The sequence below is a fragment of the Musca domestica genome, unplaced genomic scaffold (assembly GCF_030504385.1).
Source record: "Musca domestica strain aabys unplaced genomic scaffold, Musca_domestica.polishedcontigs.V.1.1 85, whole genome shotgun sequence".
Lineage (NCBI taxonomy): Eukaryota > Metazoa > Arthropoda > Insecta > Diptera > Muscidae > Musca > Musca domestica.
The window spans coordinates 1,748,985-1,761,546 of NW_026712418.1; the positions used below are offsets into that span (position 1 = coordinate 1,748,985).

Consider the following 12,562-nt stretch of genomic DNA (forward strand, 5'->3'; position numbering starts at 1 on the left):
TGTTTTGTTCGCCGGTCGCCGGCGTATGAAATAGAAATAAAGCTAATTGAGTTCGCGGCGACCGACGAAATTTTCGCCGGTGCCGTGATTGTGTGCACTTCCATATACACATATGTGTTTTATTTTTGACGACGAACATACGCCGCGAAAAAATTCGTCGTTCGCTCCAATTGTGTTCCTAGCATAAGTCATCGGCTGGCTTCTTTGTAGAGGAGCAAATGAGTTTTAGGTTGAGTTAGTTCGATTTTGGCCCTAGGCTCCTTTGTTCATTTCCGAAGAAGCCAGCCGATGAATTAAGCCAGCCAAATAAGTGCTTTATGTATTCCCACCTTTAGTGATAGAACAAAAATCAAGCCCGTGATACAATTTCGACTGACAACCTTGGCCGTCTGTGTGTTTGCAGCTTTAAAGTCAAAAGTTGATTTACATATCCCTTGCCGGCAGATAACAGATGTTATGCTAGGAACACAATTGGAGCGAACGACGAATTTCGCCCTACGCGGCGACAAAATGAGCCGCGAAAATTCGTCGTATGGAACACAATACCGACGAAATTATAAAACAGCTGATGAAGTTGTTTACTTTTTGCTCATTTGTTGACTACAATGAATTATACAAGAACACATAATTCTTTACGTTCTCTATTATAATTTCACTTATGTCCATCTTCTCTATTATAAATTCACTGATATCCATCTTCACTCAGGCGCAAGTACACAAATAAATAAACAAATTAATTATGTTTTTTTATACGAGTAACAGATAGTAGAGTGACCATAACAAATTTTAAAGTAAAAAGTAACTTTATTTACTAAAACACATAAAATTCGTACAAGTATGGCCACCTTGTACTGTTTTGTTCGCCGGTCGCCGGCGTATGAAATAGAAATAAAGCTAATTGAGTTCGCGGCGACCGACGAAATTTTCGCCGGTGCCGTGATTGTGTGCACTTCCATATACACATATGTGTTTTATTTTTGACGACGAACATACGCCGCGAAAAAATTCGTCGTTCGCTCCAATTGTGTTCCTAGCATTATGCGTTTTTATCATTTTGACATTTCTTATCAATTTTTTGAGAATTGCTTTGCTGTGGCATTCTAATTGGTAATTCTGTTTCTGTCCGTCGTCGTAAACTTCTTCATTCAACGTTACTAATGTCAGCGGCTTACTAATTAAATTAGACCAAAATTCTTATCAAGGAAGTTAGATTTGGGTATATATCGAAAGGATGACCTATATAACAGTGGCCTTGAATGGCCTAATTGCGGTCGGGGCCTATTTTATGGCTTTGCGCATTATACCGCGTTTTAAGGATATGTTTATCAAGGCCAATCTCTTTGGAAAGGATCTGTGCAAAAGAGACAAAAAAGAAATGTAAGTATTCTGGTGGCAGAAAGGGAGATCTTCAATACATTGTTTGGCCCTTTATTCCACAGACCAGAATCATTGGGTGTTTTGGTGGGCTGTGTCTTCTTGGTGGCAATGTTTTTGTTTATTCCTGTGCCATTCACGTTAGAAGAAGCCGCTGCCATGGACGTGGAGACTGGTGGCAAACCAGCCACATTTCCCCATGAAGAATTTGTGGAATTGATTGTGGCCTTGCTGTCGATATGTTGCATGATTTTGTTGGGTTTCGCCGATGATGTATTGGACCTAAGATGGAGGCATAAACTTTTGTTACCCACCATTGCAACGTTACCATTGTTGATGGTATATTATGTTAATTATAACTCGACAACGATAATAATGCCAAAATTTGTAAGAGGCTTATTTGGTTATTCCCTAGATATTGGTAAGTTCAATAATATTAATTGTTGAATGAAGATGGCTTAATTGTATTTTCTACAGGGGTTCTGTATTACATTTATATGGGAATGTTGGCTGTATTCTGTACCAATGCAATTAATATATTGGCCGGCATCAATGGCCTGGAGGTTGGCCAATCGTTAATTGTTGCCGCATCTATATTGATTTTCAATGCAATTGAATTGTGTTTGGGCCATCAAGTCGATGGTCATAAGTTCAGCGTTTATTTAATGTTGCCATTTCTGGCTGTATCGTTGGCTCTATGGAAATATAACAAGTAAGTAGAATATCGTTGTGATGTATGTATGTAGATAAGACAATGTTATCGAACTTGTTGAAATTTTATCATTACGAAGCAAGAGATATTTGAAAGTGAGGAGTTCAATAATGCGGTAGGTAGGTATATAATTGTTAAATAATTATATGTTTTTTGTCGCTTAACTGTGAACTTTTTCATTATGTATTCGTTCATTTGTTTGTAATACTCAAGAAAACAAGATATATGTGTGGATTATTGCATGCCACTCATTTGTTGTCGTTAATTATATACACATAGGTCCCAACGGAATGATAATGACAACGGAAGGTATATTAACTTTGTTATTATGTTTATAACTCCTTGAAATAATTATATTATTCCCTAAATTCTTGATCAGCGTAAAATGCTAACTTGATTTAGTGTTTTCCGTCTATCTGCATATGCCTATACGTACATCGCTTGTAATCATGTTCGAACGAATTTTGTACATATGTGCATTTTGTCAGTGAGCGGATCAGGTTCGTAAGTCGGTCAACGTTTTCCATATAGCGGTATTTTCCGATCTATATTCGGCATTTTGACGAATTTTGGCGTTCATAATCCCTTAAAACCGCATTTTCCTCACTAGCCAGAATTCAGAGAAACCACCAAACTTTGCTTCAGAGAACTGCCCAATCTTTCTGATGTTCGGGGAAGTATTTTTCGAGACATCATCAACATCTTTAATTGCCCTGCCAAACCTACCCTACACACTCCAGAAGATCTTTAGTCATAGCCTGCGAAGGTATTTTTGCACCCGGATTAGCGAACATCAAACAAACCATTTGTAGCTGTACTGGGCCCCTGTTCGAAGGTTTGTTCCTTCGAGTCAATTCGTGGGAAAAATACTCAGTCCTGCCAGAATGCCGCCCTTCGAACAGGCGAAGGACTTACCGGTGCGACAGCATAATAAAATTCTGTCAATGCAATACCTGCTTGAGTGTTACATACAGAGCCATCCGAATCACCATCTGGTGGATAGGCAATCGCTGCCCAAAGACCTTCATGATCTAGAGAGAGAGAGATGCAAAGGTATATGAGAGAGCCTCTATTTCAACTGGACTATCAAGCAGGACTGAATAGTAGTCACTCTGACGCTGTCTAGGAGACCATCGCCCACCAATCGCAGCTGAAGAGCGAGAGCTGCCCCGACAAATTCGTGTAGATTTATCACAGTTAAGATCAATTCCTATTGGGTCTGGTTTGACAGAGATGTGCAGAACATTTACCCGGCTTGTGACACAGATCCACATGGCACGCTGCACCTATTTCGCTGCCCGGACAAACCTACCCCTTTTTGAGACTAGACTTAGAAGAACCCGATTGAGGGGAGTCAGAACGAAAACAGCAGTATGAGCTGCTACAACAACAACACCTATACAAAATATGACCTTAAAATGGGACTCGGACGCGGATCACGAAGCGAAAGGGAAGCTTGGGAGCAGACAATGCTCTAACTATTGAATTAGTTAAAGACAGCAGAAAGCAATATGACAGATCATTGCAGATTTGGCATAGTTAAGGCTAAGTCAGGACGAAATTTTGCATGGAGTTAGGGCTAGGTTCAGAATAAAAGTGTATAATTTTTGGTAACAATTATAAACCATGATTAGAGCTTAGAACAGCGCCAACACCTTCCACAATTCAAATATATTTGTTTGGGATAGAGGGCTTAAATGTAGGACAATTGAAATTGTATATGATCTCGTGGCTTTACCTAATAACATGGGGCCATACATATATAGAATTTTCATTATGCTACAGATATCGTTACTTCAAAAAAAAAAAATAAGTTTTGAATGGAAAAGTTGTGATCGTTTTGCTGGAGCAAATTATATTGTTGCGCATATTGCGTCAGCTACCGATGCTTAAATTTTTTAAAGATCGTAAGCAGTTAAAAATATTGATTCCAGATCTAATAATCTTATCGTTTGTTTCTTAATTGGAAATTAAATTTGCAAGTGAATTATGGCAAATCTTAATCTTACTTATCTGAACTTGACCCGAGTAGAAACACTGTGCTGCTTCATTGCACTCATATTCCATGCTCTCTCTCTCTCTCTTCCTTTGGTATCTGTCAAAATCATATGTTGAGAAATCATGCAAAAACAAACAAAAAAATGCAATGTGAATTCTTCAATAAATATAAACAAAAATTAAGGGTGTCTTTTTCGGACAAAATAAACAGAAATCAGCTGTTTATTGCAATGAAACTCAGCTGAGAGTTGTCAAAAGTCACAAACAAATGATATACACTTTGTCACCCCACCCCCGCACACCAGATGATTAGAGTCATCATCATATTGTCCTCCGATATAAAAACGACCCCCAACTGCTGTTGAGACAAACAACCTCTGCACCACCACCACCATCCCCATCCCTATTTTTAACCATATGACGACTCAGACGACGATGACGAAGAAAGAAGATACAACTGAGCTAAACAAGAGAAAAAAGAAACACCATCGCACACAACGAGCTGGCTTGGTCGGGCAAACAGAAAAAACTTCGTTGCCTAAAGAAAGAACATGAATAAAACGTAGAAAAAAGTTTCCTTTTTCGCTGGCATGACTGCTGTCCCGTCTACATTTGGGTGTGTGCTGCTTGAGAAAAATAATTCAACATAAAATCGATTTGTAGTGCAAATTATCTGTTTGAAAAATGTAAATTTCTGTAGAATAGTATCCAGTATACCAGAGCTAAATGCATTTACGTCTGGGTTCCAGTCACCACCATCCAAATGGGTGTGATTTGGCTGCAGATACCAGATACAAAGACACAATGCAGTTAATCAAGCAACCCTCGTTCACTACCCCTCTGACGGCAGTTGGGGCAGTTGGCCAGCAGCTGCAACAGAAAGAACAACAGCAACAACACCAACATCATTATCATCACTCAATTACTAAGAGGACAAAACGTTTCTTCCTCTGGACGATATTGTTAATACAGTTTGGCTTTATTTTATGTTTTTGGTTAATGCAATTGGGTTTAAGTGGTCGCCTTAAAGAGAGTACAGGACTGACGTTGGTCAAACCAACACAAGATGGGCATGGACGTATCAATTTCATAAGACCTGCAGAATCCTTAAAGGACAACACGAATAGTTTGAGCAGAGAAAGTCAAAGAAAGTCAAATTTTCAATGGTCTTCAAGAGATTTAAAGTTCCAGCAGGACTTTGAATTGCAAAAGGCAAGGTATAACCTAACAGATGCCGAAAAACTAATGTTTGGTGAACCATCATTGTGGTGTTTCAAGGAAGGCACTTCAAATGATACAAAAGGAGCAGCAGCCGATGATGATGTCAACGATACATGGCCCGATAATTGTTCCTGCATGCCGCAGTGGCATGGCCAAGATTGTGGCCAGCCTGAAGTGATATGGAGGGCCCTGATGACAGCCAAAAACGCTTTCAAACTACAAAATCCCACCCAGGCTGAAGCCCACCGTTTAGTGTATATGATAGAGGGTCATTTTATTAGCATGGATCTATTGGAATTGCAAATACAAGCCGTCATAAAGGTTGTGGACTATTTTATAATACATTATAGACAACAGACACCTGTAAATATGAAACACCTGAAAACCCTTAAATTCAAACTGAAGCAAATGTTACCCGAACACAATTATCTACTGTACCATTGTAGGCTGCCCTCGGCGAGTAACTGTTCCTCGGCCGATGTGTATCGACTGTTTAGGCAGCAACAACTCTTAAGTAATGCCATCAAGCCAACAGATCTATTCATCTATAGTAATGATCAAACCATATTGGGTCACCGGGCCTTGACATTTTTCAAATACTACAGTTCCAATGTACCTTTAATTGTGTTCCGTTTAAAATTCATTATATATGGATTCTTTTGGCAACATCCAGATCTAACCAAACTTGATGGTATGATCAGTTCATTCCAGCAGGTGGATAACTCCAATTCCGATCCCTCGCATTTGAAGGCACTACAACGACGCGGAACCACCACTGGACAGGAGGAGATACTTGTCATTGGAGATTTAAATCATTTTGGTGGTTGGTATTGTAAATACTGTCAAGAACCCGATGAAATTATAATGGAATTGCAACAATTAACACAGCAGGCGAGCGGGAACAATAGTCATAGATCAGATCAGTTGCAGGCTATTGAAAATGTCATAACATTTCCCAAGGATAAAAAACACTCACTTCACATCGATTCGGCCTATGTGCAACAACTGATTTCATCGGGCCTCTATTTGAACGATGGCCAAACCGGTCTGGTCAAAGTTCGTCGTTTTGCTGATAAGTATTTTGCACCCAGCTATGCTGTACAACAAAGTTGGAAATATGGTCATTTGTTGGTAAATATCTATGAATCATTAGATGATGTCTTGGCCGATGATAACGAAGATGAAATGTTTTAGTAGTAGAATTTAAGTGTGGATAGTGAGTACATTTTTAAGGATTATTTAAAAAAAAAATGTGTTATGTAAATACTAGAACAGAACGAAGCAATACATTTTTAGGGGGACAATTGTGTAAACGAGAAGAATTGTAATTGCGTTAGGTTGCCTAATTAAGGAATTTTGTGTGTAATGCAGTCCCATTAAGGAATAGGCCAGATTGTTTGATTGATTTATGGGCTCCATATTTTGACTCGTCGGTCCTTGGGTATTTGAATACATACTCGAGTATTTGAACTCAAAACTCTCCCAGACTGTTCACAATTATTAATGTAATTTACATCTATCGGGCTTTCGCGCATCGGATCTCAAATGACGGGAGAGTACGAGAAAACTGGTCTTTGGTCCTCATACCGCTACCGAAATATTATCGATTCATAAGAAAGATTCGTCCTTAAAGGTAGATCAGATACCCTACAACCGGTTTCCAAGTGCAGCTAATGTAATAGCTTATTGGTGGTTTAACAATCTCATCAATCGGTATATTAATCGACTGGGATCCGCCTGGAGCTAATATCATAATACATCAGCCACTTAATGAGTCCACATATTTCAGGGAGGGCTTTCTTGCAGTCAAGACTGGCTCTAGATTTAATGGCACTTGACCTTATAACTTTAAAAACCGCTTTACTATCGACATATATAGGCACTGATCCTGCTATTCCATTGCATAGTTCTTTTCCTGTTGAATTGTGCCAAAATATGCTGCGCCTGGAAGTTTAGCAGCATATTCAGGTAGATTGGGGAGTGCTGTTGAGAGCTCCGGTTGTCAGTAAGGACGCGAATCTCTGAACTAGGGTTAATTTGGACATGACTGCCCCACTGGTCCCCTATTTCCGAAGACTATATTTTATTAGATTATTCTAGGCCAAAGGTTTATTGATATAGGACAAAGATTTATTAATATTGATTTGTGTGCATTTGGTAAGAGCAAGAGGTAAAAGAGAGAGAGGGAGTAGAATGCATTCTCAAAAAAAAAAAAATCACGCTGTGGACTTCAAAACTAAAACAATTTTTGTATTTTTTTTCCAAAGAATTGTTAGTTTAATTTAAGAAAATATTAAAAATATCTTTGTTTAGAATAGCGAAAAAATCTAATCTTATAGAAAAAGGTTCCTTAAACGAATTTGTAATGCAATTATTATTGAATGTAACTCTAATAAGGAATTCATTAAACGAATTTGTAATTAATAATTAAATTAAGATAATTTATTATGAAAAACAGAAACAAACAACAACAATATCATCATTATGTAATTTATTCATTGTGCCTGCTAATTAAAAAAAAAACAACAACAAGTCATTGAAATTACCTTAACATAAAAGTTTAAAACAAAAACATTATCAATCATTATTCGATTATTTTTGTAAAATCAAAATTGTTAGTTTTGACAACAAATAAAGGCGATATGCAACAAATATAGAAACTTTATTAAGTCGAGAGCCACTAAGTGTACACCTTGTAGAAACCGGTCTGTTTCTGCAAAGTTTAATTGAACCTAATTTAAGAAAAATATGAGTTTTCGAACTAAAAACGATTGTCAGTAACTCATTTTAATTCTATCAATTTTTAAATGAACTTCACAAAATATTCGAAATGCTCTTCTGTGTGTATATCGCCTTCTATTTAGAGTCACACCGAAATTTTTGGCTTATATCGCTTTTTGATTAAAATCTTATCTCATCACATATCACTCATAAGGAAATTAAACTAAAATCATCCGAATGTATATGAATTAAATATATAACGAAATGGAAGACTTATAATACTCAGTTTTCCCCCAACATTATATATTCATGAAAAATCATCTTCTTCGAATGTTACTAATATCGTAAAATTGAAATTTATATATGTAATTTTTAAGCATAAGCAGATGTCATATTTATTTATTTTCATGTATGTATGTTAAAATAACCTTGGTATGTAGGAGCATTACCAAAACCCTAAATTGGCCTTAAAATTTTTGTTTTTATTTAGATACGATGGCAAAAGAGAACACATAAGTTAGAAATTTATTGAAGGGTATTTAGTTGAAGTTTCAAAAAGCAAAATCTTTTCGTGAAAAATGTCGGACCTACCTTCCCTATGTTTAGCCATTTTAAAAGATTATCAATTGTAGCTTCTGAGAACTGCCAAACTGTTTTGATGATCGGTAGCCGCTCTCTATGTACATACTTGTTGGTTGAATGCCCGAGCAGAGACATGTGGTTGTCGAATGAGCGTGATAAGTTCGGCGTGCTAAACTTATTGATCCCAGAGACAGTTAATTCACATTGGAGATCATCCAGTTGGTACAGGATAAATTGCAGGATGATAGAACCGCAGTCACATTTAACGACATAACAATGCCTGATTGGAAGTGGTGCTCTGGTTTTTTATTTACGACGGATGATGTGACAAATGTCACCCGTAACTCTAAATCATACAAAGCATTGGTCCCGGATGGAATCACAATAGTAATGTTGAAACAGAAGATGAATAACCGACAAAAGTCATTTACCAGTCGCTTGACACCCACATCGTCCCTATAACCTGGAAAGAAAATGGGTTGGGTGGTCCCGCAGCTAAAAGATGCTAGCAAAGCTGAGTCATACAGGCCAATTTCGTTTTTATCGCCAATAGCGAAGTCTCTTGGGTCTCCTTCCCAGGAAGCTATACATATTCAACCACATTAGTCGAGGGCTAAACCAGAACAATTGTCCTGCCAAATACCCAACTAAGTTTTTATTGGTACGCATCTTGCGTAACTAATTAAAAGTTTAAAAATATGGAGGAATAAAAGTGTTCTTTGCCATGTCATCTTTGCTTTAATACCCCATTCCCTTTTTAATGTCGATCTTTTTTTATTGTTTTTAGTTTTTAAAAATGATTTTATTTAACTTGTGTCATTACTTTTGCTAAATCCAATTCATAAGAATACACAACCAAACCAAAGAAATTTAAATAAAAACACACAATAGGACCAATCAATCAGAGGTATCCATCACCAAAAAGTAACTTCCGAAAAAATATCGAATACCAATCAACTGACTTGGGAAAACATTGGCTCAGCTTACGGTCATGCAATTTTGTAAATGACAGAAGTGGAATTAAGTTTTCAAAAAATTTTCAAAATTCATCCGATGGCTGATGTTTCCCAAGTTTATTCCATAGAAAACAAACAACAAAAAAAAACCAACCTAATTACCATAGACTCAATGCGAACGGAAATAAACGAAAGAGAGAGAGAAAATAAAGATTGTAAATGAAAACGATAACAGAAAAAAAAACAGCTGTGATATAACGAAAATATGACACAACCCGCAAACAGATTGAATATTATTTTGATAAAAATACCTGCAAAAATATGTTTATATCCTTCCCTATCAGCCACAACTAGACTAGATAATTTTTAGATAAAATCGTCATTATGATCTAAGAATTTATTTTCCGATTTGTTATATATAGTATTTTATGTTATTTAGTCAAAAGCATTTGTTATTTTCAACACCAAAACTCACATTCGCTGCTACAAGTCGATGGAAAAAGGGAAATAATTCAGATTGTTCCGAAATAACATCTGAACCCGCTTCCTTGGCTCGCAACGACTTAGCGAATTAGTAAATTATTTCAATTCAATTATTTACCCATTATTGTCTACAAATATAAGCAATTGAATGTCGTATGTACGCCTTAATCGCTAATTTAAGTGATTATTGTAAAACAACAATTTGTCTTATTTAAATTGAACAAATAAATCCTTTAACGAAAAACTACCATATTTACATTTTGTTTCCTTCTTGAGCCTGGGAAAAGATCTCCTTCCTACTGGCATGTTTCTATTTAATACTAGTATTTGTATACTCTCCACCATGAAAGTGTTTTTTTCTTTTGTCTTTACAGATATCCCTCGCAGGTGTTTGTCGGTGACACATTCTGCTATTTCGCCGGCATGACATTTGCCGTTGTCGGCATTTTGGGCCACTTCAGTAAAACTTTAATTCTCTTCTTCCTACCACAAATCATAAATTTCCTCTATTCCATACCACAACTCTTCAAATTTGTACCCTGCCCGCGACATCGTTTGCCCAAATACGATCCACAAACGGATCTCCTGCACATAAGTACAACAGAATTTCGAAAAGATGAACTAAACATTTTGGGAAAACTCATGGTCACCGTTCTCAAGACATTCAAATTGATCACATGGCAGGAGATGCCGGACGGTCGGGTAATAACGAATAATTTCACATTGATCAACTTTGTGTTGGTGGTCTTTGGTCCGGTGCACGAGCGTGTGGTGACACAAATGCTGATGGGTGTACAGGTGCTGTGTTCCATTGTGGCATTTGTGATACGTTATCCGTTGGCAAGTTATGTCTATGATACGTAGTCGGAAATTGAGTAATTAAAGTTTGAGCATCGTTCACATCCAGCAAATATTGAGGGTGTGTGCGGGCGTGTGATTGTGTGGAACGATTCCATGTTGTTGTAATTGACAAATCGAGAGAGGTAGACGAAGAAACAAAAACTCCTAACCAAAAAGATTAATATTTGTTTACTTTTAGTTATTAAAGTACAATCCACATGATAATTGTCATCATCTAGGAATAGGCAAAATATAAATTATTAAATAAATTTGGACATGCATTTTTTAAAAAGTGTGTTTTTGTTTTAACCGATATTGAGGTAAGTAATTATACTGTAGATAAATTAATCGATTTTAAAATAATTTTTAAAGAAACACAAGTGGCCCATTTAGAGATTGTTTCTCTTTATACCAACTGACTATTTATACTAGGTAGTAAAAAAAATACAGTTTTTTTCTGTGAAAAGGTAGAGTTAACAAAATTTGCCCTTATTTCTCCGACAGATCAATTAATTTTTAATTTAATAATATAATAATTAATTTTTATACCCTACAACACTATGTTTTGGGGGTATTATAAGTTTGATTGGGCCAAAAATTATGTAACACCACGAAATATTGGTTTCCCATATAGGAAAGTATATATGGATCTTCCTAGCTCGCCGAGCTGAGTCGATCTAGCTATGTATGTCCGTCCGTCCGTCTGTCCATGTTAATTTGTAATCACGCTACAGGTCGCAATTATGGCCCGATCCTAACGAAATTTTGCACGAAGGTGGGGTTAGGGTCAGAATAGAAGCCTATTTCTTTTGGAGATGATCGCCAAATGTTTAGGGGTTGAAATGGACCAAATACTGAAAAATGTCGAATTTTGCAGTAGCTATACAGGTCGCAATTATAGACCAATCGACGCGTTTAGGGCGGGGAAGAAGCCTACCAATTTGGGTGGTCATCGGATAATATTTAGCGGGTAAAATAGACCATATCTTTTATGTTGAAAAAATTCAAAATTTTTCATTCAACCGTGCATATTTTAAATCCCGGCAAAATCATAAAGCCATTACAAGGTTACTTCTGACCTTTACATTGATGTTAACATCCAACAAATCGGATAAATAGCAAAATATGTGCGATATATATGTCTATCAAAGAAGATATGCTTGAAAGATCTCTTATATGTCGAGAACGGCTGAACTGATTTCGACAGTTCTCATTAATTCAGAATGGCCTCTTGACAGGAAACAAAAAACGTCTAAAAAAATCGCATAAAAATATCTCTCTAAAGATGAAAATATTGATTTTGTAACATTTTCTCATATTTTTTCAATTTTGTCATATTTTTGGCATGTTTTCATTTTGAATTAAACATTTGGTAATATTTCTACAGCTAACAAAACTAAGTAGTTAGTATATCAGGATATCATATACAGATCGAATTTATGGCCCGATCCATACGAAATTTTGCATGGGGATAAGATGAGGGTCAGAATAGAAGCCTACTCTTTTTGGAGATGATCGCCATATATTTAGGGGTTGAAATGGACCAAAAAAACTGCAAAATTGTCGGCAGGTCGTAATTATCGCCCGATCCTCACGCACATTTGAATGGGGGTTACCGGACATTGCAAAAGTCAAGCAGTTTTGGATGGCCATCCAAAAATATTCAATTTGTGAA

At 36.7% G+C, this 12,562-nt stretch overlaps 2 protein-coding genes across 2 annotated transcripts; both read left to right on the top strand.

The window, feature by feature from the left end:
* Nucleotides 1-1,083: 1,083 nt before the first annotated feature.
* LOC101895851 (UDP-N-acetylglucosamine--dolichyl-phosphate N-acetylglucosaminephosphotransferase) lies at nucleotides 1,084-11,179 on the top strand. The gene is made up of 4 exons (XM_005187096.4): nucleotides 1,084-1,377; nucleotides 1,440-1,795; nucleotides 1,852-2,086; nucleotides 10,422-11,179. Exons 1-4 carry the CDS (start codon nucleotides 1,232-1,234, stop codon nucleotides 10,909-10,911), a joined length of 1,227 nt encoding a protein of 408 aa, XP_005187153.2. The 5' UTR covers nucleotides 1,084-1,231; the 3' UTR covers nucleotides 10,912-11,179.
* LOC101895677 (beta-1,4-mannosyl-glycoprotein 4-beta-N-acetylglucosaminyltransferase) lies at nucleotides 4,708-10,299 on the top strand. Its single transcript, XM_005187095.4, has one exon. It carries the CDS (start codon nucleotides 4,811-4,813, stop codon nucleotides 6,497-6,499), a length of 1,689 nt encoding a protein of 562 aa, XP_005187152.2. The 5' UTR covers nucleotides 4,708-4,810; the 3' UTR covers nucleotides 6,500-10,299.
* Nucleotides 11,180-12,562: the final 1,383 nt, after the last annotated feature.

Coding starts and splice junctions, on each gene's coding strand:
- LOC101895851 (XM_005187096.4), top strand. CDS start 1,232: ATGACCTATATAACAGTGGCCTTGAATGGCCTAATTGCGGTCGGGGCC. Junction 1,796..1,851: donor TGGTTATTCCCTAGATATTG/GTAAGTTCAATA, acceptor TATTTTCTACAG/GGGTTCTGTATTACATTTAT. Junction 2,087..10,421: donor GCTCTATGGAAATATAACAA/GTAAGTAGAATA, acceptor TTGTCTTTACAG/ATATCCCTCGCAGGTGTTTG.
- LOC101895677 (XM_005187095.4), top strand. CDS start 4,811: ATGCATTTACGTCTGGGTTCCAGTCACCACCATCCAAATGGGTGTGAT.